Raw genomic sequence first — 25671 nt, 5'->3', positions numbered from 1 at the left:
CCAAGAAAGAAACAAAAATAAAATACAAAAATGGGTAGTGAGCAAGCGAGCCGAAGAAAAGGCGAGAGCAATAACCAGTTTTGTCTCCCAAAAAAGCCAAACAAATGAAGTCAAGTCGCGCGGCGGGGGAAAAACAAAACCCGGCTGAAAAGAAAGGGGAATGGAATGGGGCAAGAACGTAGCTCATGTTTACGAGTCACTGGCAGAAGAATCGGGAGTTGAGAATCCGTTTGGTTGGCCGGGGGAAGGGGCAGCGGGGAGCGGGCGGGGAAGACAGGGCAGCAGGTCGGGTCGGGTGCTCTTCGGGCCTTAACTTTTAACGTTAACGGCCATCATCAGATAGAGCATGGCCAGAAAAACTGAAAACTGAAAACTGAATACTGGAGACTGGGTCCGAAGACTGAAGACCGAAGACCGAGGACTGAAGACTGAACGTTGAAGACTGGAGACTGAGAGCCACGAAGAGTACAGAGACAGAGTACAGCGTACAGTTCAGTTGAATTGAAGTTGTGGCAAACGGGTATTGAGGGAGTTGCACGGAGTTTTCGTAGCTCTAGAGCTATAGAGCTATAGAGTGGGTCTAGGCTTTTTGTTTTTGTTGCTGTTCTGGCTGTTGTTGCGCTGTTGTAGGAGTTTTGGCTACACAGAAGTTTAGTTACATGCTCATTATATAGATACACACACCAATACACACACTTGCACATGTGCACACCGTCAAACAGAGGAGATACATTGTAGACCGTATGGATACATACAATTTATGTATTGCAGATACATAGATACATAGATACTCGGCTCGGATGCTGCTCTTTTGCTATTGCCTTTCTAAACTTGGGCCTTTTCCGATCTTTATCATCTCGCAGCGCAGAAATACAGCCAACCACCAAAGCCAACCAAAGTCAAGCCAAGCCGAGCCAGGCCAAAAAGCAGAACTCCCACAAAAAGCGGACCATTTCTTCTGCCAAAGATCTTTCTTCTCATGCATAAATTGCGAACGAAAGCAGCTCGTTTTTTCCCTATTTTTTTTTATGTAGCTGTTTGCTGTTTGCAGTTTATTCCAGACTCCTCAGCTCCTCTCGGCATCATTAGTTTTGAAATTTTTATGTATTGTGCCCAGGCTGCATTGCATGTTGTTAGAGCCGCGATTGCCGAGGATTGCATTTGATTGTGACCAGGCGCTGTGGAAGTGGCAGTGGAAGTGGATGTGGAAAAGCGGAGAAATGGCGGAAAAACTCAGCGCTTGAACTCCGCGCTTTTCCCCGGCTGTCACCCTGATCTGCTCAGGTTGCCGTGTGTGGGTAATTGTGAAAACAATTTAGACGAATTTTCCAGTTCAATTGCGCTTTTAATTTAAATTGCAGACAGGCTTTGTTTTGCTTTTCTGCGCGTTTTTTTCTTTTTTTCTGTTTTTATTTTTGCTGGCACAAATCAATTGTCAGTCCATTTTGGAGTTGAAAGTTCCATGCGCGAAAATTGCCCAAGATGATCGTGATACCCACGATCTGGGCCCCAAATGCGATGGACAAAAGCCGTCGAAATGGTAAATTGTAAATGGTAAATGGTAAATGGCGTACTGCAAACTGCAAACTGCAAACTGCAAGCTGGCAAACTTTTGGACTGCGAATGTCAATTTGGTGGCAGTTCGATGGGAGTTAATTAACGATCGACGACCGATCGGGATGACCGTTTGGGAATGACTTTTCAACGATCGAAGGCTGCCTTAATTGATGGAATTTCGAGTGCTTTTCCTGGGGGTATTGCACTTAAGATAAACATCAACTTATATTTCAGTTAACAGTCGTACATTGTCTGCTATTGAACTAGTGTTAAGATCATAAGAACTTTTACGAGTTATTAAAGATCTTTGCAATTACAACACCTTTGCTAGCCCCTGGCCAGTTTCTTAAATCTACCTTCCTAATGAGCTCATTTGTGGTTCTAATTGACAGAATGGAAGCCCCAACTTGAGCCCAACACACCAGTATTACCTCCCAATAATAGTTTGCGCCAGTTACCCAAATATCTTATTGATCGCCCAAGTCGATCCGCGGATCATGACTCATAAATCTCCATCTCTGGTGATCTCTGGTGCTCCAAACATTCTCCCGATGGCTCCACCATTTTCTATTTGTAGAATGTAACCATCATTGATGACTGTTTAATAGGCACACATTTGGGAGCACTCGAGTTCCGTGGCCTGAGGATCGTCGAGCTCCCTGGCACTGGTACTTATTGATCACTTCAGGCCTTTCACCGCCGCCAGCTGGAGCTTCAGCTCTGGGCTTCAGCTGGTTCTTGGGATGATGGCGTCCAACTTGGAGTTGGAGTTGGAGCTGGAGCATCCAACCCAGATGTAAAACGAAACTGCACCCGAAACCGAGATTTAGCTCGCCACTGACTCGGTTTCGTGTTGTTTTCAGAACATTAGGCCTAGGAACAACAGCTCAAATCGCCTGCTGCTAAATTTCACTGCTTATTTCTGCTGCTCCGGCTGAAATTAAAAGACTATAAACAATCGTGAGAATGGCACTTGAACATGTTCAAAACTATAATGGCCTAAAACGAAATGTGCAAGAGAAGCCGCAACTGAAGCTCCGAACGGCAAGGGGGGTAACCAAAGTGCACTGCAAATAAATATACTAGCTTTCTAGCTTTCTGTACTCAATTTCGTAATATATATCAAAATCCTAACGATTAACTCGATGTTTAATGGCTCATGGAGATGTTAATCTATTCTTTTGATATATGTATGTATACTATAAATGTGTGTAGATATTCATTAGAGGTACTTCGACTTTCTCTGAGTGTAACTCAAAGAGCACACAAAGCCAACAAACGGAGCGAGCCATGGACAAGCGGCTAAATGAACAGACAGTCAATCAACTTTTAGTAAAAAGCAACGGCCAAGACAACTACAGCAATAGCAATAGCAACAGCAACAGCAACAGCCATGATGACTGGTGGTATGGAGTGTGTGTGGTGTGCGGTGTGTGGTGTGTAGTGAGCAGTGTGTTGTGTGTGGTATGACTGGGACTGTCGATGACGTTGGCTTCAAAGAGAAAAGCGCGGGCTCGGCTCGAGCGAAACGATCACGAGCATTGGATTGGGATTGCTATTGGTATTGGTATTGAGATTGAGATTGGTGCGATCGGTGGGATGGCCAAGATCGGTTGTGTCTTGGCCACGATGATTTAAGCAGAGCAGAGCAGCGCACTGAGAAAACTATTACGAAATGATCAAAGCAGCTAAAACAGAATCAAATCAGCCGAAGACGATGATCTTGCCAACCCCAAGCGGCGACCGCGATGGCAATGGCTGTGCGCTATTGCGATCGTATCGTATCGGATCGATCGGTTCGAGACTCGATTACAATAATTACAATCGGCTACGCGCGATTCACCAAATCACAGCAACAACCACAGTGGGCCCTGCCCTGCGCAGATGCGGATGCAGATGAGATACTTTCTGAACTGGATCTCAGGATCTTTAAGCAGTTTTTAAGGCTCGGTACTTATGCTAACCAAAAGATTCCTACTACATACATATGTTCAAAAATACAATTTTATTTCAAATCGTATTAATTTTTAAGTAAAGTTCCTTTTAGAGAGGCTGCACTGTATGACGTGCATATAAACAATCTTTATAAGAAATTGAAGTCAAGAAGCAGAATTAAAACAAAACTCATCAACATCAACGGGCACTGCTGATTGTGTGTGTATGTGTGTGTGTGTGTCTAAGGGAGGAGGGGCAAGAAGAATGGAGAAGAAGGGGCAGAAGAATCAAGAGGAGAATCGAGAGGAGACGCAGATCCATCTTCTAGGCTCCATTTGGCAAAGCGAATCGGGCAGAACGAGAAATTGAAAAGACAGTTACAACCTCATAATGAAGTTCGTTCTCCTCTGTATCTTCTCTTGCCCCCCATTACCCCTCCACCCCCTCGTATCCATCAGCTACGTATCTGTATCTTTCTCCCGAAGCTTGGTCTTTCTCTTGGCGACCGAAGACTGCGAAAAAGTTTACAAAAATCCAAAGCAAAACCGCATGCTACACATAAACTCACACACACACTTGCACTCGCAATTGCCGCACACACAGATACACCGCACCCATACACGCGCACAAATCGTGATGTTGTTGTATATAGGGGAACATAGCGATTTTGTTGTTGTTGTCTTTGCGAAATTGAGCGTTAAATGAGCAGCGAGAACGAGAATCCGAAAGAAACGAAAACGAAAGAGAGCGCCAAAGAGAGCGCACTGGGGTTTCATTTCTCGCATGCGATTTTCCAACACATTCAACGGTAGCTGCGCACGCGTTAAAACGATCTTTCAGATACGTCATAAAAGAAAGATGTTCATTATGAGCAGCAAGTTTCGGGATGCCTCCTCAGTTGAATATTAAATGAAAGCCCAGATTTGTATTCAAGAGTGAAAGATGCTATGTAGTTCAGTCTGAGCAATGAAGTTTAAAAACACAAATCAATTGAAAAAATATATATTTATAAGCTAGCTTAAAGAGTGTAATTGCTAACAAGGGAGTCTTTCTGTTGTATGGACATACTTAAATGAAGTTGCCTGTCTAAATTAATGGTTTCCGCTTTGTATCTCAAAAGCCTAGCTTTGATTTCCCTCCAGCGTTGTCCAGCACTGCGAGTGCAGCAGATGCAACTTGGTGCTGGATGCTGGCTGCTGGGTGCTGGGATGCATTCACTGGTGGCCAAAGGCGCTGCTGGCTCACACAGATACCCACCGATGCAGTGCCCCCGCACTCGCACTAACACTAGCACACACCTACGTAGGTACTGGGGATCGGTGGCAAAGATGCAAGATGCACTCGCATTGCAACTGGCTTTTGGTCTATAATTCTTGTTTCTGGTTTTCGTGCTGCCAAGATAAGGAGTGGGACATGGCCAGCACACAGCACACAGTACACAGCCTCATCGTTATTACGATCCTCTGGCGGATGATGATGATGGTGATGCTGCTGGTGATGCTGGCGATGATGATGATGATGACGATGGAACCATCATCTGGCTGTGGAGAGGAGGACAGGAAACTGCAGCAGCATGGCGCTTTGGCTCCCAAAGGAAGCGGACCAGTAATATTTACATTTATTGCTAAATTATGCACACTTTTTTGTGCCGTACTCGGGTATTTTTATTTGCAGGCCCATCTTTTTCACGAATAATTATTCAGTTGATAAGTCATATCTCTTGCATTTTATATCTGATTTGGACATAGCTTGGTCTTTGTGTTTACCCCGAAGTCAATTGCATATTTTAGACCTCTTCAGTGCAGTTACTGTGTGATAAATATGAGCAATTTAGGAAAACGGATTGCAACACATTCTTTTGCTGCTACAATTAGTCACAACACTACTACATTTCTCTATATCTTTACAATCAAATTCTTAAGCTTTTGAGTAACTTTCATATATTTTAGAACATATTTTCCTAACCAGAGCATAAAACGATCCAGAAATTGGGCAAACATCCCTGCTTTGTTTTCTACTCAAAAGTAAACAACGCCATTCATTAATGAGTTTGTAATTTGAATAAAATTCATGACGTGAGCCCATTTCTATGGGGTCGCAGCACAATCTCTGCGGTTTTCCACGGTGAAAAGCGTTGCGATTGCTACTAATGGCCGGAGATTTTCATGGAAAGTTGGTGCGGTTGCTGGCGTTGCTGCTTTTTCTTGCTTATGAAAATTTCACGCCAGTCGAAAAGAATTATTAATTGCGCAGCGGCAACGGGAACAACAACAACAACAACAACAACAGCATTTAGCCACCACCGCAGAGGAAAACAACAACAGCAACAACAACAGCAGAAACAACAACAACCGCACACAAATTTCAAAAGTGGGAATTATGCATCGCTGCGCAGAAGCAGAACTCTAAAAACGCACATAGGGAAAATCCGGGGGTAAATGTAGCTGTATCTGTATCTGTAAAAGTATCTGTATCTGTGTGCCTGTAAGCGCGTGTAAAATATGGTAAACATGGAAATACGTAATAACTGAAAAAAAACAAGAAAACCAGACCAACAGCTACGAAAAGAGTGTAACAAAAAAGGGAAATATAAAATCAGGTACAAATTTTCACCAAAAACACAAAAAAAATAGAGTTTACATCGCTCTGTCGACGTCGACAGTGCATTGTCATTATTGGTTGCCATGGGCGGCGAAAAGGGGGATCCCCTTCTAGGAACTGTGGCTTTTGAGCTGACAATCCAAGTTCCATAAAAAAAAGTTATTAACTTCTTTTCCTCTTATTTGCAAGGGATGTTAGGCACTTCTGTGATATACATATTGATTGCATCTAAAAAGTTATTGAAGTAGATTTCATTGTAGGCACGTTCTGAATCCCCTAATGTTTTAGTAAACCGACGCCCCTGGCTCTTGGCTGTTGTAAAAGCTGGCTTGGGCCTGACTTTGACGATTTCGTGGTCACACAGTGTGAAGAATGGCTAGGAAATATTGTATGCACCGTTGTTTGGTGGGCTGTTACAGATTTACAGATTACTGCGCCAGATAACAAATGAAAGTGCCCTGGCATTTGCTTTTTTTCTGTATTTTTCAGTTGCTCCGCTCGTTGGACAGGAAAGAAACCCAGAAGGAGGCGATCGTTACAACAATAGAGAAAAACGTTGATTCAACCTTTTAGCTGTGAAGAATAACAGCAATTTGGGTGGGTTTTGGTTTACATATGCTTTATGGAGAACGATCGCCGATAAGAATCTGGCCGAACTGAGTTTGAAGGGAACTGGAAGAAAGTCGTTTCTGGGATTTCTAAGCATCCTTCTTGTTCCAGAAACTAACATCTCTAATACAGATTACACTTTTAAAAGAGGCTTTAAGTGCTTTTCAAACGATTGGTATCTGAATTTAGTTACATTTTTATTGAAAGACTTTAGTAGGTCTGTTTGCTCTTGCCAGCTTTGCGTGCAATGTCAGTAAAAAATTGTTGTGAAAAGCTTATACTTTTACACATTTCAATATTTCCAAACAATTACATATTTTCTTCGCAATGAAGATTTTTTGCCATCAAGGGAGGAAGTCCAATATTTTGCCATAGGTGAGTATAGTGAAGATCGTTTCTCAAGACTACATCTTTTAATTACTAATTAATAAGAATTAAATTTGTCTTTAAAACAATCAAAGAATAGTTATTTCTGCATTGAAAGCATTCACTTTGATCTTGCATATAATAAGATTCAATTTTAAAATATCTAATCTAACCTCAACTTACGTGATTCCATTCCGGCAGAATATTCTCCAAGTGGTGACAACCCTAGTCGACAGAGCTTTTCAACACTGGTTGCGTTGACATTGTATAAATCGTTTTGAGAGAGATAAAGCTGAATCCGACTGAAAATGGCCAACAAATTCCGGAATCTGAACAGCAAACTCTGCCAGTTGGCCAGGAGCAGCTTCCAGCGGACATCGGTGCGTCCGCGGATGAGTTTTCCGGGACGTGAAAGCGGCTTTACCGGAAATCGCAAGGTGTTGGGCGCCTTGGGAGCCCTAACTGGAACAGCGGGGCTACTGATCTACGCCCTGGAAAGCAGCGTGGATGCCTCCTCGGACTGCGTGCATCCGGCCCATCAGCACTGGAACCACAAAGGGCTCTTGTCCGCCTTGGACAAGGAGAGCGTGCGCCGAGGATACACCGTTTACAAGGAGGTCTGCTCCTCCTGCCACTCCTTGCAGTACATGGCCTATCGCAACCTGGTGGGCGTGTGCATGACGGAGGCGGAGGCCAAGGCCGAGGCGGAGGCCATTACCGTGCGGGATGGCCCCAACGATGAGGGCGAGTACTACGAGCGTCCGGGCAAGCTGTCCGATCACTTCCCCTCTCCGTATGCCAACGAGGAGGCGGCCCGTTCCGCCAACAATGGCTCCTATCCGCCGGATCTCAGCTACATTGTGTCGGCTCGCAAGGGCGGCGAGGACTACGTGTTCTCCCTGCTCACCGGATACTGTGAGCCGCCGGCTGGATTTGCCCTACGCGACGGACTGTACTTCAATCCGTACTTCTCGGGCGGAGCCATTGCCATGGGCAAGGTAGTGGACAATGAAGTGGTCACCTATGAAGATTCAGATGTGCCCGCCTCGGCCGCTCAAATCGCAAAGGATGTATGCGTCTTCCTCAAGTGGACTTCTGAACCGGAGTCTGACGAACGCCGCCTGCTGCTCATCAAGGTTACTCTGATTTCGGCCTTTCTGATCGGCATTTCCTACTACATCAAGCGTTTCAAGTGGTCAACGCTCAAGTCTCGCAAGATCTTCTTTATACCCGAACTGGAGGCCCAGGCCAAAAGGGAGGCGGAGAAGGCCGCCAAAGCAGCGTACAAGGCCAAGCAGCAGGAGTGCAACAAGTGCGAGAACCAGAACGATAAGAAGGACTAAGTTTGGTGAACTCTTTCAATAAATGTTTTCGAATTTAAATAATTGGCGCGCTTTTTATTTATCGATAGGCTTTCCAGGGCTTTAGCGTTCGTGTTGTAAAGCACCAACAAGCGCTCTGTTACAGATTCTTGCCGGTCTGTTAAATCAGCTGTTATGTTAAAAAAGTAAACAAAATAAAGTTAAAACTTTAAATTTGAACTTAAACCCATTTATTTAGTTCCTTTTGTTAACAATGGCCACGTATCCATCTGCCAAATTCATGGAGTGCCTGCAGTATGCGTCTTTTAAGCACCGCCAACAGCGGCGCAAGGTAAGCTTATTAAAACAAGAAATTATATGTTTTAAACATTAAAATTACCTTTTTTATATTTCAAGGACCCTAAGGAAACACCTTATGTGAATCATGTGATCAATGTGAGCACTATTCTGGCCGTGGAAGCCTGCATCACAGACGAGACAGTCCTAATGGCTGCACTTCTTCACGATGTCGTGGAGGATACGGACGCTTCTTTCGAGGATGTGGAGAAACTCTTTGGAGCGGATGTTTGTGGACTAGTGAGGGAGGTGACGGACGACAAGTCCCTGGAAAAACAGGAGAGGAAACGCCTGCAAATAGAAAATGCAGCCAAAAGTACCTGTAGAGCAAAGCTCATCAAGCTGGCCGACAAACTGGATAACCTGAGGGATCTGCAAGTCAACACACCGACAGGATGGACACAGGTACTTGGGCCCAACTTGCTGTCTTTAACTGTGTCCTTAATGTTCCATCCTTTCTTTCCAGGAACGTCGTGAACAGTACTTCATTTGGGCCAAGAAGGTGGTGGACAACCTGCGAGGAACCAACGCCAACCTGGAACTCAAGTTGGACGAAATCTTCCGCCAACGTGGCCTTTTGTAAACTCAAAAATCAACCAATTACATATGCACCCGCTTAATTTTTATTGTTCTTGTAAAAGGCCAGCATCAGATTGGCCAACTGTTGGGTCTCCGCCAGCGTTACAGCATTGTACAGGGAGGCCCGAATGCCGCCCACCGAGCGATGACCCTTCAACTGGATCATGCCCTCCGCCTCGGCTTTGGTCAGGAACTCCTTCTCGAGGGCATCATCTCCGCTGGCACTGCCAATGCGGAAGGGCACATTCATTCTCGAACGCACATTGACATCCACGGGGCAGTAATAGAAACCATTCGACTGGTTGATGGTGTCGTAAATCAGCTTGGACTTGGCCGCCGCCAGCTTGGCCATTCCAGCGACTCCTCCGTTGCGCTTGATCCATTTGAAAACCAGGCCCATCACATAGATGCTGCAGGAAGAAAGTTTAACAGAGAATTCTCCAGCTATGTATTATTCTAAACTCACCCAAAGGTTGGCGGAGTATTCAGCAGGGAGTTGTTCTTGTCCATCTGCTCAAAGTTCAGGATGGAGGGCGTGATCTTCAGGTGCTTGCCGATCAAATCATCCTTGACAATGATCACCGTGGTGCCCGCTGGTCCGATATTCTTCTGGGCTCCCGCATAGATCACGCCAAACTTGGAGACATCGAAGGGACGCGACAGAAAGTTGGAGGACATGTCGGCCACCAGCGGCACACCGGCCGGAACCTCGGGCACAAAGTCAAACTCCACGCCCTCTACGGTCTCATTGTCGCAGTAGTAGACATACGAAGCATTGGGGTCCAGCTTCCAAGTCTCTTGCCGCGGAACAGTTGTATATTTGGCCAGCTTTGGCAGCACGGCGTTCACAGTGCCGTACTGCGCCGCCTCCTTGGCCGCCTTGGCCGACCAGGAGCCGGTGATTACATAATCAGCTGAGCCGGTTTTGCCAATCAAGTTCAGAGCCACTGCGGCAAACTGTCCGGTGCCGCCGCCCTGCATCAGCAGGATCTTGTAGTTGCTGGGCACGTTCAGGAGCTCCCGAAGATCGTTGATGGCCGCATCGTGGATCTTGGCATAGTTGCTGGAGCGGTGGGACATCTCCATGACCGAGATGCCGCTGCCATTGCAGTTGACAAGGTTTTCCTGCACCTCTTTCAGTACCTATACAATTAGAGACTATCATGTAATCAAGTTCAATGTTACAGATATATGTCACGTGTGCAGCGGAGTGGTTCCACCCATTTCACCGACCTCTTCGGGCAACTTGGCTGGACCGGCGGCGAAGTTGATAACCATGCTGATACTATATAGTGCGTCTGCGATCTGCGATCTGTGAACCTCTCTGGGAAGCCGCTAAATATTGACTAAAGTGTTGAGCAGCCCGTATTCGCAATCGCTGATAAACGAGACGAAGGCGGCGCAAAGAACAGCAACAAGTCACCGGGCAATAAACAAAACGCGTGCGGAAAAACAGACTCAAACTCGCCCGACTGGACAACGAACTCGGCTGCTCCAGGGACGGATTCGCCCCTGGGCGGGTATACCATTGTAAGCCCCCAGCTATGGACTGCGCTCCTGGGGAGTCCACGAAGCCAGACAAAGGCAGGCGGTGCGGCGAATTCGATCAAAACAAGTCGGCTAATTGCATGGCGACGATACTCGCATACGTATGTATATATGTATGTATGTATATGCAACGCACGAAAACCAAGTGCTCCCCAGTGCCCCCCACCTCGTCGTTTGTGCCCCCATCCCGCGTGGGTTGCCATGCACTTTCCGTTGGAATGACAATAACAAGCGCGCGACTGAGTTCGCAGGCGAGTAAACAAGCTCCAAGCGAAATGTGTAAGTGCATTGTACAGTAAAGCCTCGACATTCACAGATTTTAATAGAATATTTTGCACTATCTGTCTTTGCAGAGCATAGTTTATAACCAATAGTAAGCATTATATGCATATGTAAGTTATTTTTGCGTGTTTTGCTTACATGGCTTAAGTAACTTATACTACCCACTGGCAGCCATAATTGGTAGTAAATTGAAGGAAAACCAAACCGTCTGTCGATTAGGAAGTCCGCAAACTTTTTGTACACCTGGTCATATCTGCAACTGATTCCTTATCCGTATCCGATTCCTACGGCCAAGTGGCATTGTAAAAGGGCAATCAGAAGTGCTTTAGACCTATGCTACGAATACTTATCTTGGCCTACGTCTTGGCCAAATTCGTTGACCGTCTAATTACTTTATAGCGCAACCAGCCTGAAAGGTGCTTAGAGTTTCCAATTTGCCCGGGCGCCCAAAAACGAATTTCCTCTGAGAAGCTGGCCAACGTGTCTGGAAACCCAAACGTGCTCGGCTCGTGCGTTCCATTTGGTCGGCGAGTGGGCGGATATGGGTGGATGTGGGTGGAGGTGGGTGTGGCTGGGTGACTGGGTGACTGGGTGGCCGGGTGGTAAGGTGCTGCTCCTGGTGGGCGGTGGGAACTGGTTCGCCTCGCTCTCTCGGATGTGGGCTGGTCATTCATAAACGCTGAGCCAAAAAGCCAATAATTTTGCCCTGTAATGTTGATTGCACAGCTCAATGGGGCGTCTTTGGCTCCGAGACGACGGAATGGTGAATGGTATTCGAACAGAAATCCTCAAACAACAATTTCGTTTTGACTAATTAGGGTTTTTAAGATTTATTGCCCGGCGTTTTGCCGGTGTACAGCTGCCTTAAAAGTAAGTACATAATTTCAGTTATTGCCGCTCCGCCTGCACCTTGTTCACAATATCGCTCCAAAAGGTTCCGTACTCCTGTAGCACAGTGCCCCTGCAGCGAAAAGTGAAAATGTAAATGTAAATTCTTGTGGCAACTCATGCTTTTTTCTAATTTATACGTAAGAGGCGTAGCTGCGGCTATAAATGGTTAGTAGATGATGATTAGACAATTTCCGCGGATGATTTTCGGAGTGAGACGACACTGGACTGCAGTACTTTCAAGTTCAATTAAATCTGCATAAGAGGAACTCAAGTCTATAGATTGATGATCTAAACCTAAGCAAAGTTATATATCTAGTGTTCATTTTTTATACCCGTTACTCGTAGAGTAAAAGGGTATACTAGATTCGTTGAAAAGTATGTAACAGGCAGAAGGAAGCGTTTCCGACCATATAAAGTATATATATTCTTGATCAGGATCAGTAGCCGAGTCGATCTGGCCATGTCCGTCTGTCCGTCCGTCTGTCCGTCCGTCTGTCCGTCTGTCCGTCTGTCCGTCTGTCCGTCTGTCCGTCTGTCCGTCTGTCCGTCTGTCCGTCTGTCCGTATGAACGTCGAGATCTCAGGAACTACAAAAGCTAGAAAGTTGAGATTAAGCATACAGACTTCAGGGACATAGACGCAGCGCAAGTTTGTCGATTCATGTTGCCACGCCCACTCTAACGCCCACAAACCGCCCAAAACTGCCACGTCCACACTTTTGAAAATTGTTTTGATATTTTTTCATTTTTGTATTAGTGTTGTAAATTTCTAACGATTTGCCAAAAAACTTTTTGCCACGCCCACTCTAACGCCCACAAACCGCCCAAAGCTGTCACGCCCACACTTTTGAAAAATGTTTTGATATTTTTTCATTTTTGTATTAGTCTTGTAATATTCTATCGACTTGCCAAAAAACTTTTTGCCACGCCCACTCTAACGCCCTCAAACCGATAAAAACTGTCAGTGTTGAAGATTCTCCTTCGCACTTCCACTAGCTGAGTAACGGGTATCAGATAGTCGGGGAACTCGACTATAGCGTTCTCTCTTGTTTTTGATCTCAATTCACTTGTATCTTATTCCCTTAGTGTAGCATGATTATTGATTTCATGGGGTTTGTTCAAACTGTGTCCATAAACTTTGCTTGTCTAATTGTGATTAATTCCCATATTTGCATATTATGTTTTGCTAGAATGATAAATGAGTCAAGTGTCCGGAAAATACGTTTTGTGTGGTGGTTAATTCACAGCTGGCACTTGCTTATGTTGGCCAGTGTTATCTGGCGACAAAGTTGACAAAGTTGCATAAAAAGCATTGACAACTTTTCTTTGGCTTTTTTGAGGTTGTCACTGCGCGGCGTCTTTGCCGTTTGATGCCTTTTTTGTGGACCATTGATGGCTGTGGGGGGACTCTTTCCAAATAAATCAATTACATAATGCCTTTTGTGCGATTATCCGGCAAGTTTTTGTCCGCCTGACAATTATGCGCGCATTACATTATGTGGGTCAACGTGGCGTATGATTAATGAATCCTCTCATGACGTTGCCACGGCTTATACTACTTCTACCATCGCCTCCGATGATGATGATGATTATTATGAGGGTGAAGACACGTACTGCGTGGTACGAAGCCAGTTTTGACAAAGTGCTTCATTGAAAGTGTCCGAAAAAATGGGTGCTAAGCACTCATTTATTAAATTAACTTGCTAGTGAAAATGCTGCGTGAATTTAAGTAGGTTCGCTGTGGCTTTAAGGTCACCACTTAACTATTTAGTTAGCTAGTGAAACTTATTGGAGTAAATATAGATTTAGAATCTATATTGAGTTATATATGTAAGCATGCCACAACTTACGTGAAGTAGACATGTCCCCGCTTATTTTGTGGTGCCTTCCAGATGAGCTTGGCGCCCAGCTTGTCCCGGTTGTCCGAGTGCGTGATGGCCGAGCACTCGGGAATGGTCTTGGTGTTCTCGCTCTGCACCCACTCCCCGATCCACTCGTTCGAGTTGGCATCGCGCGCCTGCAGGAAGAAGCCCCGGAAGACGGTGCTCTGGTCCGAGTGCGGATAGATGACCACCGATATCTGCTGGCCGGGATGGTAGGTCTGGGCATCGGCCACCACCTCGTAGGGATTCGAGTGGGCCGGCTGACTTCGCGCCTTGCCGTGATTCGGCTGATTGGCCCGCTGCTTCACGCACGTGTCCGCCGGAGCTCCGTCCGGAAAGGCGACGGCGGCGCCAATCAGCAGGATCAGCTCCAGCGACATCCAGTTGAAACGATCCTTCATGGCTGTGGAATTCGATTTTCCTGATCGTGGGAAAATGCGCGCGCGCTCTCGGCTAATCTGGCGGCAAAACTCGGCTCGCCGCCGTCGTCGCCGGCCGCTTATAAACCCAGGCGGCAATGCCACCAGCGCCGCTGCCGCCGAAGACATGGGCGGGCGGTCCAGGTCGGTGGATAGCCACAGTCGGGGATGCCAAAATAGGAATGGGTATTCGATAAGTTGCAAAAATATCTGGCGAACAGGTTAGAAAGGCAACCAAAATATTCTAAGATTAATAAAATTCTTGCACAATTCTTCTTAATAATATTCTTGCACACTGAAAGAACTCTTTTCTGTTGATCAAATGTTATGATAGATTATAATTAAAAGCTAGATAGATTATAATTAATAGCCTTTCATTTTTATAGTTTGCCAAACGTGTTAGAATAGCTTAGTAAATAGGACCGTAAATCATTATTATTTTATTTGCTTCTAAAGTTTGGAAAAAAACTAACACGAAGTGAAGTGGCAAAGATAAATCATTAACAGACGCCAGCTGGCAGCCCAATCGATTAATTTGGACTAATTTATGGCCCGCAGCGGTGCTATTAAGCTGACCGCAAGCGTACAGGGGCGCTCAGCTGGCGACGACCAGCCAACCAGTTTTTAATGATCAAAAAGCAAATGGCCAAAACACACAGAGTTCCTTTCCTGCACAGTGATCCAAACTGGGTCACACATTAGTCCCTCCCCGTGGACGCCGATTTCGATGGCGATTCGGATTCGTATTCGGATTTGTTTGCTTGGTTTTTGGCCGTCTGGGCGCGAGAAACTCTGGCTCTAAGTGCTCCATTGCGAAATTCTATGCTTCTAATCGCTGAAAATGTTGGAAAATGTTGGAAAATCTTGTCCGCACTGCAAAAATGTTCCGCAGTTTGTTTACTTTGCGCCTGTTCGCTGCATTTTTCAGCGCGTTTTAATGTTTTAATTGACAGGCAGCCGCCGTTGGCGTTGATTTCGCTGAATTGAGTTGGCTGTTGGTTGCGTTTTTTCATTTTCCTTTTCCTTTTCTGACTTCTGATTTTTTGCCCCTTTGATTCCGCTGCGTTTCGCATTTCCACAGCTTCAGTCGGCGGTTTCCTTTCTGAGATCCGCCAACGCCATTCCCCCATGGTGGAAAATGGTTTTCCACCGCCGCCTTTTCACTTCGGTTTTTGGCAAGTGAGATAATTGCAACAGCTGTCAGTTGGCATACAAATGGAAAATTATCCCAGTCGGTTCATTAACTTTAGTGTAAGCTCTGGCTTTAACATTCAATTAAATATTTATGCCCGCACATAAATTGATATGTTTAAAATTAACGCTTATGTTCATAAACAGACTAACGCAGATTATTTTGTTAATGTGTATATTATGCGAAATAATTTGCAATTAAACTATAACACAACACAGCTTTGTTTGAAAGTTTTTTATTTGCATAAGTTTTCGCTGTATATTTTTTTGGTGATAAATTTGGTTTTAAATCCATTCATTTAAGTGCTTTTCATAAAAAACTTATGCAGTATGGTAACTCAATAAAAAATATAAATAAAGTGCCCAATTATTTCTGCTCACTTTAATTATCTCTTTTATGAACAAGCACTTCAAACAGCATACCAAATGTGGCACATATTCTAAATTAATAAATGCGAAAATTACCAACAAAACGCTTTACACACTCGCACTAACACTTTGGGCCAAGTCAGTTCAAAACTAGTTTCATTAATTAAAATGTTCGGTTAATTATTCAAATTGCACGTGCCAGCGTCAGCAAGTTTGTGGGCACAAGACTAAATAGTTGACTTTTGGAAATGTGTTTGTGCTGAAACGTGATAAATATATATTAATATTCCAGATTGCTGAACTTTACAATTGGGCACTGGCGTCTATTTGCATTTCAAGTTAGCCGCACTGCAAAGGTCAGTTAACCCGGTGGCTCTCCTTTAACCGAAGGATCAGCGGGCCGAAAGGACATGTCATCCATTATGGATGCGGCAAATGCGAACTTTTAACTCCCTGCACTGGGCAGCAGCATCCCGGAATATTCGGCCATTGAAAATGACATTTGCGCCACATCACACCAGGTCTTGTTACGCTACACTGAGAAAAATAAGTGATTGAATAATGTTCAGGAAAGGCATAAGTGCCTATATGATACCTTTAGATAGTTAATACTCAAATATTCGCAGGAATATGATTCATATATGTATACTAATTGATTTAGATGAATCATTAAATCATATTAACCATTAAATCATAAGATTACTGATAAGTTGTAAGCTCTCTACAAGCTAAATATGAAATTAAATTAAATCTACCTATGTACGCAAGCTCGTAGCGTGTTTTTTTCAGTGCACCCATCCTCCAGGCAATGCATGCGAAATTTACTTCAAACTAAAGTACGAAAAAAGTGGGGAACCGAAGGAAAACTGCCAGCCGCCTTAAACCGATGTGCCATGTAAATAGTGGAGTTTGTGGGCGCCAAAGGGGGTGGGGAGGAAAGAGGGGTGGGAAAATCCACTTCATCGGCGACGGTTGGCGCGGAAAAGTGTGTCACCTGCAGGCGGGAAATGCGCAGGTCCTGTGAGAGGAAAAGCGGCTGCCGCCTGATGGTGACTTTTCCTCGAAGACTTTTCACCAACGCCATATTCGCATTTTCCACCAAGGCTGTGGGAAATTCGGTTCAGAACGTGGTCAGACGTCGAAGCGCGTGGTCGTGGAATTTTCCGAGAAAATCCAGGCGGAAAACAAACAGTGCGAGGCAGCAGCAGCAGCAGCAACAACAACAACAACTATCTAGAGCAGAGGAAATTGTGAGCAATTTGTATTTTAGTAGTATATTTCTTTACGCGCGTGAGAGTGTGCGTGTGTGTGTGTGAGTGAATGAGTGAGTGTGTGTGCAAGTGTGTGAATGTGATGATGAACCGAACAGCGTGCAACAAGAATAAAAAACGAATGCCCAAAAGTGCCAAACACAAACAAAAAACCAGATGAAAACAGAAAAAAAATACATAAACGGCAAGCAAATATTTTTCTGCTTGAGCAGGGCAAAGAAAAGCACAAACTGCAGCGTATCCATGCCCTCAAAAAATAGAAAAAATCGAAAAAATAGAAAAAGAAAACAGTGAAAAGCAATCAAAGTAATAAACGAAATGGGGGGAATGGCGAACCGAACTGAACTGAAAGCAAATCAAAAAAATCAATGCCCTTTCTGCGGAATTATACGTTGCGTATACGTGATATGTACCAAGGCAGCCAAGTCAAATAATAATAAAGGAAATTCTCACGTGACGCATAAAAAAACCAACTCACACACACAGCAACAGCAGCAGTAACACGGCATGCCCCTCAAACACACGCACACAGCGGCAAACTTACTACCTGGGACACAAATTGAAGTTGGCGAAACATATTTGCGCAGCAAAGTTGCTACACGCAGCGAAAACTAGCTGCAGTAGTTTCGAAATGTGGATGAAATGGTTGCAGATACAATGCACAAGCAGAAAGTAGTTTAACTTTTCAGAATTCTATACGAGATCTTAAAGTTATAGGTATTTTAAAGCTATCTCGTGCCTAAAGTGGTAGTGCCTAAAAGTAGGCAATGGATTTTTTCCTTCGGGAAATGTGACTTGGAGCGGTGTTAAACCCTCTTAATATTTGATGATTTTTATGAAATACTTTGTTGCCATGATGAAATCCCTCAGTTGAGTCAATGCACACAAAATCCCTGCTATTTTGCTCATCTTTTCTTGCAAAAGAGTGCCACTTTTCTCCGCCTGCATTGGCAGGCACATGATTATGATGAGCTTGTCTTGCAAACTTGTTTCGTTTTGGGGCTCGTGGCTCGAAAATGACAACAGCTGGATGGCCGAGTGGGTGGCGGAAGATTGCCTTTTGCCGCATTTGTTGCCGCTCTTTTGCATACATTGAATTTAATGAACTGCCTGTGTGCGGTGTGTTGGATTTGCTTTTAATAATTTAGGCTGCGCGCGGACTAAATGGCGCTTTTAAAGTGTGAGCCGTCAGGCGACCCCAATATGGGCGACAAACGGGCGAGATGCGGCACAAATAACAAGAAAAAAAATAAATATGAAAAAAGGGCAGGAAAAACACGAACCATTTAATGCCCCTTCGCACCCTCGTTGGGACTGTATGGGTACGGTGTGCGCTGGTGTATGTGTGTGTGTGTGTGTGTGCAACCCCAAGTCGGAAGGGCAGACATACTAACACACTTCAGCCGGAGGACTACGTCATCCTGGCCCAGAAGCGTTGGGGCCAGCAGCCCAGCAAAGCCAAGCAAAGCCCAGCAGCAAAACCAACCCAAGTCAAGTCAAACCAATGCGAACCGAACCCAACCAAACCAAAGCGAACTTCGCTGGGAGCCCAACTTTCCCTCGGCGTCGCCACATTTTCGCATTCACAATCACATCGCGTGGCACATCCATAGGCGTAAGGATACGGCATAGGCACATGGTCTGGCCTCCACTCACACCACCACACTCGTCCTTTTACACACACACACAGAGAGTTTGGCGAGTGTGCACATGCACAGTGGGGTGAAGTTATAAGGACTCGAGCTGCGCTGCTCCTTCCTCGGATCGATTCCGGCTAACACAGACTTTGCGGCAGTTGCCGTCGCACACACTGCACGAAAAAGGGGTTACTCAGATCTAGAAGAAGGAAACTCCACTTGATTCAATTGAAATGCCTTTGGGTTGACATCAGTTCTAGCAGCCTTATCTTCTACATATTGCAAGAATCCTACATTTAGTATGATTCCATATCATTCGCTTTAAGATTCTTTCCATTCTTTCAGTGAAGTCGCAGCAATTGCAGTTGCAGTTACTTCGCTACTTGCTGCACGACAATCTGCATGCGGCATGACATCGCGCAGCCGAGGGACGTCGAGGATATGGGGGGCTGGCCGATGGAGCCTCGATGGAGACGTCATCAATTTCCATCCAGCCTATAAATGGCAACCAAAGTATATGGCACAAAGTGATGCCTTTGGGCCGGCGGCAAGTGTTGCAGTAAATTTCGAGGGGATCCAACTGCCGGCATGACCCTTGACCTTCGACTTGCACCATGTGGCATGCCCGCTTATGCTTCGATTTGCCGCCCTATAGACCATGCCCCCCACTCCTCTCCCCAAGCAACTGCAAAATCATTTGCCATCGAAATCGCATGTCGACCGGCAGAAATAAAACTGAAAAAAGCAAATGGGAAGAGAGAAGACAAGCCGTATGGCAAAACCGAAAACCCAACCAGAAATCCTTGTCGCACAGTTTGCGTTTATAATTTATATAGAGGAGGCTTCTCTTGTTTTAGTCTTGTTTTAGTGCATTCGTCCTTGTCCCGGCCAAGTAGCCGTATCCAAGGCGGCTTCGGAATCGAAACCCGCATGGAGGAGGCCTTTAAGTGCGCCCGCTGGCATTTTGGGGCTTCTACGCTCCCCGTTTGGCCCGAGGAGCCGTCCGCTTTATGGCTATTAAAATATGCATTTAAATACACACCACGGCCTGGCATTTACCATATAAGCCATATACCATATAATCTTCGATGCGGCCTGCGTCTGTCTCCGGTTTTTCCTCAAGCTCGAGGAATGAGCTCCTCTGGGGCGTTGTTGTTGTTGAAAATTGAAATTGCGCGCTTATTTATGGAGCTCTGCCGGGGACGCTGGCGTTGATTGCCGTAACGCCCCATTGCCTGGTACATGACTATAATAATGATTGCCATTTTTATAGGCCAGCTACGCCAGCTACGGCGCGGCGAAGATAAATTGTTTGCTGGCTGCTTGGAAAATCGTTTCGCTTCGACATTTGAATCCTTTTTCGCTGCAAACTTTCGGCATTTCCCCCAAAATTTCCCCCCTGGCAAAACGGCTGCTGTGGTGAGTGGTCAGCATGAATGCCAATGAAGTACGGCGCATACTTAATTTTCTGTGGCAAATACTTCTAGTACTGGCGAGGGTTGACAGCACTTCCCATAGGCGCGGTTAGCGTAATTGCACTAATTAATTTGGCCGAGGTGAGTCTGTCCTTTAAGTAGCTTAAGGATACTCCTCACTGAATGCCGCATCTCTGGGGCTTTCGGTGTGTGTGTGTAACCTATCCACCTCCAGGATAAATAATACAATTGCCAGCGGGCGACTGACTGGCCCCGTTTTGCTGATGACACAGAACCGAGGAGTTCAGGAGTCGAGGAGTCGAGAAGGCGACCTCTGACCCCTCATTATCATGCCCCCCCTACATGTGTACAACATACAGTCCGTTATATGTGCGGCAGCACGTGTGGAATATTAAGCAAACTGTGCAAACAGTCGTTGTCACATTAACCATGTCATGGCAAGTGCATATGCCAGTCTATCACCCCCGACACTTGGCTCTGCGATGATGGAGCCGTGCACTGGGAAAACCCATAATAAATCTCCATTTAATAGCCCACACTTCATATTAAGCTGTAGAATTTAAGTAGCTATTAAAATTGGGAATCCTGGCAATTGGTTTTCCTATAGTTCGTTTCCAAGAGGGAGTTTCAGCTCCAGTTCCATTGTTTCTATAATATTAGTATATTATCCCGTTCAACGCTATTATTTCTCTGAGTGCATACTACCTTTTAGACCGTGTTCTATTTATAGTCCACAAATGGCACACATTATATTTGCCGTGCGTGATCAGTGGAGTGCGCGCTGCTGGCATTATAATGACCAATGGCCATCCAACGGCACTCGATTAGCGCCACTTCACGCCGCTCTAAATGGATTCCAGAGCTTTTCGGATTCCCGTGCTCGGGAGCCCGGGAAAATCGCATTTGCCTTCCGCATTGGTGGCTACTCGTATATTTGCCACTCGCCTGAGCCCCACTTTTCGCACGTGGCCAGCACACGACGCAGAGGTTAAATATTGCAGCACTTTCATGCGATTTCTGGAGGCGTCAACCCATTCCATTTTATTCCATCCAATCCCATCCCATCCGATCCGAGCACTGCCACATCCACTTCCGCAGTTGCATCCGGCGAGCGACGGCAAAAAGCGGAAGATTTGCATGTCGAGAGCAGAAATCGATGGGTATGATTGGGGATATCCGGATAATGGTCTAATCGCCTTTGATCAATTTGTACAAGGAACTTATTGGCTATGAAAATTTGCACACATTTCGGAACACATTTTGCAAATGTGAGCTCTTTAAGGCACATCACATATATCCTTTAAATCCATGACAGTAACTACTGCATGTAACAAGAGAAGCAGCAAAAGTTTGCATAGAAAGAAGTGTCTTTTTGGTGAAATACATTCCTTGAAATATTTATGGCTTTCAATGGGTACCACAGAACGTAAAGTTCAGCCCTGAACATATCCATTTGCCCGCCTGTCTGGCTGGCAATAATTTGCAACATTCATCGTCAGTTCGACACGGAAAAGTGCACTGGATTCGGGATTGGGAATTTCACTGCGAGTTTCGATTGCGAGTGCGACGCCGGATGCATTGTTGATGGCCTTCTGCATGGCAAGCGAATTTAATGGCAAAAATTTCTATTGTTCGGGGAAATTGTGTTCAAATTGCCCCCGCAAATCAACGCCAGAATAAAAGCGGAGCGCAGTAGATCGAACACAGGGTGATATCCGCTTTGAATTTCCCCCACAGCCCGAAAGGGAAGCAGATGAATCAGAAAGTATATCGCCGTGGGTATGTGACATGCTGACATATCTGATTCTGTACAATCACCCGCTGAACGCCTCGTTGCGTGCATTAGAAACTCATTAACCGGGCTTATATTCGGTTCTATTCGCTTTTAGCTGGCTGCACACGGGGCGTATGGGTGATATTGCATGGGGAGCAACCGCACGGACACGGGGCGTATGGGTGATGGGTGATATTGCACACAATTGTTATGTGGCATTTGCACATCGAAATCTATATGACAGCTGCAAGCTGTGCAAAGTCAAACCATTTATTTATAATGTGTCAGGCGGCAAAGGTTAAAAGTTGCCCATCGACTGCCAGCAACTTCGTTCAACTGCTGGAATCAATTGCAATGCCAACTCGATGGAAATCCGTTTACATTGAACTCGCCCCCACTTCCTTCCCCTTCCCCCTCCCCCTTCCCCTTCCATTCGCTTCCCTTGTCTTTCTGCCAGCGGAAACGGAAATGCACAATGGCAAGAGGCAAGCGCCGCCAACGACGACAAAGGCCCGATTTTATTTATTATCAAAGGGCATGGGACATGCATACATACATCCGCCTGCCAAGACAAGCTGCAAATCTTCGCCGCCTCTTTATGCGCCACTCAGTATTGCAGCATTCACCATTCAGCATTCGGCATTTAGCATTCAGCATTTTAGTATTTAAGGCACGACCCTCGCGGGCTAATTGGGCGGTGGGGTGGCACAGAAGTTTCCAGGCCAGCTACCCTTTCTCAATGGAGTCAAAGGCAGTCTGCAGGAACCGCCGCTTGCCACGCCATGTTTCGTGATTTCCTTTGATTCAATGCGTTTGCTTTTTGGTGGTCTGAACGCCGAAGGATGAAGTGGGGGGGCGGACACGAACGGGGGCAGTGGGGGAAGTGCCCGGCACACGCCCCCTACAACGTGTACAACTCACGCCATTTCCGCTCGCCAGTCGCCCTGCTGTTGACGTCGTCGTCACAGTACACTGATACGAATTAGTAGTAACTACATATATGCCAACACTTGGTTAAAGCTTCTTTGGAGAGTAGAACCCCTTTTTCTATACATTTGCATTGGGGCTTTAAGGATACCATTTTGCTTTGGAAATTAATGAACTTAGCTCATGAAGAACGTTTTGTCCGAATTGAATATCCTTTTCTCCCAAATCCGATATCGTTTTACCCCCAGTGAGTCTCGGCAACCTTTGTTTGTTTGTTTGGTTGCTGGCAATACTTTATTGTATTTCGCATTTTTCGCCATTTATTTATTGCCCTTCACATGGCAACCCGAAAAGGAACCAGGGCGCCGCCACCGATGTCCCCGAGTCCTTAAAATCCTACGAATCCTGCCAGTCCTGCGAAGCCTCCTTCCACATGCCTCGAAGCTCAACAGTTTCGCCTCGTTCCAGCGATCATAATTCATTCATATTTGGAACGGCATTCGTACATATATCCACTTAGCAATCCGGCTCCCTCCCGCCGCCCCAAATGAAATGCGAACCCAAATTAATTCATAATGAGGCGCAGCGCAGCAACAGCAGCCAGGAATTTTCCGAGCTCCCTTTTCCATACCATACCATACCATACCACACTATATATACTATGCATACACTGCGATGGGCAATTTGACAACATGCGATATTTAATTGAGTTTTAATATACGTTATTCACACACACACACAAATGCAGGGGGACATTTGAAATATAAAACTAAATGTAACGTAATTTAGCCATGAATGCGATAAGCATTACTCACACTCGCTGGCAAAGTAAGCGCAGGTAAATGGATCGGATTTTCCGCGGCGAGTGAACTGGAGTGAGTCACGAATAAACTAGCGCACTTCTATATTAATATACAAACATGGTAATGGTGGTAATTCTATTTCGGAGCGTGCAATTTCGTTTTAAATTTAATAACGCGGCGAAGCAAACAAGTTTGTAATAGAAATGGGAGGAGACTTTTCATTATTTTCACTTTCAGTGCCCCACCTTTGAGGTGAACTGAGGCTAGAGTCTCGAGGGTCTGATTCACGGAGCGTGTCGCACAGAAATGCATCCTCATCGGGACTTGGACAGTGGCAGAGTTGGTGGACAAAGGAATGGAATGGCATCCATCCAACGACCTGTTATCGAGTCGAATCGATGTTCTTGGCCACTGATTGCTCAATCGCCCATTTCATTGGGGTTTAATTTTCGCAGGAAAATTCAGGGCGATTCCCCGCGGGTCGCAACGCATTCCCATTCAATTTGCCACACTGAAACTTGCAAGAGTTGAGGGCAATCCAATTAGCAAATTTCATTGCTCTCAGCAATTTTTCCCTTCAGCATCATATTTTCATATCTGACGTTGCTTTAATTAATTCTGAAACCGAACTGAAAATTCCAATTCAATCACTGGCCCCAAATTGAGGTCTCTTTGCCAGGTAGAACATTGATTTAATTATGGACTGGTTTCTCGAGACTGGACTGGTTTCAATTTGTGGTTTTTTTGGCCAGGTTAAATCCCAGATGGCTTGCTTTATATCCTAATCGTCTGATTAAACCCGAGCATATTATTCATGCGGATGCCTTGGATTTGAGCTGTGGGATTTTCAAGGAAGATAAATGCATTGCCCCTAATCGATTCGAGTTCATTTCGGACATTGAGATATGGATTTAATCATTGAATTGTAGCCGCCAGCTGGATTTATTTTCGGCGCTGCCAGTGTGCGTTGATCAAGCAAAATGAGAGCATATTCTATTAGTTTTGCTCAGTCTTGGGGCCATTCGATGCCACATGGAGGCGCCTCCATTGTGTGGGTGTCTTGCTGGCTGGCCAAGAGCAATGGTGCGGTTATTCATCTTCGTCTTCGTCTTCGTCCTTTTGGTCCCTCATTCCTTTGGTGCCTTTGTCCCTTGGTCCCTGGGTGCCTTGCTGCCTTGCTGCCTTGGTCCTTTGTGCGAGTCACTGACTGCCTCTCGTCTCTCGTCTCTGGTTGCTGGGTGTCTGTGGTCGTGTGCCAAATGCCAGGCCATTTGTTCCGAGCACATAAATCTTGGCGAATAATTGCTGTAATGGCACGCATTCGCTAAGATTCTGGCCTCAATCGATGGGGGGCCGCTTAAAATATGCGAAACGAACTGCATTTTGGCTCTGCTCTTTAGATTCTCCACTTAGATTGCTCCCATCAGCAATCAATAAAATTTAGCATGCACCAAGTACAGTGAGGCTTCCGACACCCAGACATTTAACGTTTGGAATGCAATTTAAGCTATCCATTTAAGCCAAATATTTTCCAACGCTAACTGCTTACCAATATTGGTTTTTTGTTTCATGTTTACATGGACTCTGTGGCTCATTTCCATGTGCCAATTAATGAGCACCTGTCGTTTTCTCATTATGAAAATTAAAGGTTGGTCAATGTCAGCAATAACATGTGTATGTGTCCCTTTAATTTGAAACGTAATTGTAACCAATTATTAATTAAAATCATGTATGCATGGGTATTGTAACACAATTTGTTTTTATTCATATATTTCTGTTTTGCATACAAGGAATAATTTTCTTACTATTCAAATTCGTAATTTGGCTATAAAAACGGAAATATTGATCAGAAAATGGAATGGCATACCTTATTAAGCTCGTAAATGTATTTAAAAAACAATTGCATTTAAATTTTTCAAAAAAAAAAATTCTTGGTT

General features: G+C 45.2%; 5 protein-coding genes across 9 annotated transcripts in view; 3 read left to right on the top strand and 2 right to left on the bottom strand.

Moving 5' to 3' along the window:
- Positions 1–6944: 6944 nt before the first annotated feature.
- LOC122619401 (cytochrome c1, heme protein, mitochondrial) lies at positions 6945–8497 on the top strand. Its single transcript, XM_043796315.1, has 3 exons — positions 6945–7077; positions 7270–8416; positions 8480–8497. The coding sequence occupies exon 2, from the start codon at positions 7377–7379 to the stop codon at positions 8409–8411; it is 1035 nt and encodes a 344-aa protein (XP_043652250.1). The 5' UTR covers positions 6945–7077; positions 7270–7376; the 3' UTR covers positions 8412–8416; positions 8480–8497.
- On the top strand, positions 8402–9332 carry LOC122619402 (guanosine-3',5'-bis(diphosphate) 3'-pyrophosphohydrolase MESH1). Of its 2 annotated transcripts, XM_043796318.1 has the most exons (5): positions 8402–8416; positions 8480–8575; positions 8629–8721; positions 8787–9131; positions 9193–9332. In XM_043796318.1, the coding sequence occupies exons 3-5, from the start codon at positions 8644–8646 to the stop codon at positions 9307–9309; spliced, it is 540 nt and encodes a 179-aa protein (XP_043652253.1). In that variant the 5' UTR covers positions 8402–8416; positions 8480–8575; positions 8629–8643; the 3' UTR covers positions 9310–9332. The 2 variants fall into 2 exon arrangements, with proteins under 2 accessions (XP_043652253.1, XP_043652252.1); XM_043796317.1 differs by lacking the exon at positions 8402–8416 and having other exon boundaries at positions 8568–8721.
- On the bottom strand, positions 9327–10698 carry LOC122619400 (probable phosphoserine aminotransferase). The gene is made up of 3 exons (XM_043796314.1): positions 10539–10698; positions 9772–10448; positions 9327–9715 (listed from the first exon to the last, which is right to left on the bottom strand). The coding sequence occupies exons 1-3, from the start codon at positions 10581–10583 to the stop codon at positions 9343–9345; spliced, it is 1095 nt and encodes a 364-aa protein (XP_043652249.1). The 5' UTR covers positions 10584–10698; the 3' UTR covers positions 9327–9342.
- Positions 10699–11949: 1251 nt separating this feature from the next.
- Positions 11950–23812, bottom strand: LOC122619909 (putative defense protein 3). Its single transcript, XM_043797123.1, has 3 exons — positions 23747–23812; positions 13875–14536; positions 11950–12096 (listed from the first exon to the last, which is right to left on the bottom strand). Exons 2-3 carry the CDS (start codon positions 14453–14455, stop codon positions 12024–12026), a joined length of 654 nt encoding a protein of 217 aa, XP_043653058.1. The 5' UTR covers positions 14456–14536; positions 23747–23812; the 3' UTR covers positions 11950–12023.
- LOC122619907 overlaps positions 17019–25671 on the top strand; it is a 23202-nt gene continuing 14549 nt past the window's right edge. For all 4 annotated transcript variants that reach the window (XM_043797120.1, XM_043797119.1, XM_043797122.1 and 1 more), the window contains exon 1: positions 17019–17136. The gene's annotated coding sequence lies outside the window, so the exon portion shown is untranslated. The remainder of the gene's footprint in view (positions 17137–25671) is intronic.

The sequence above is a fragment of the Drosophila teissieri genome, chromosome 3R (assembly GCF_016746235.2).
Source record: "Drosophila teissieri strain GT53w chromosome 3R, Prin_Dtei_1.1, whole genome shotgun sequence".
Lineage (NCBI taxonomy): Eukaryota > Metazoa > Arthropoda > Insecta > Diptera > Drosophilidae > Drosophila > Drosophila teissieri.
The sequence above is the reverse complement of the archived record's forward strand: the minus strand, read 5'-3'. Positions and strand labels throughout refer to the sequence as shown.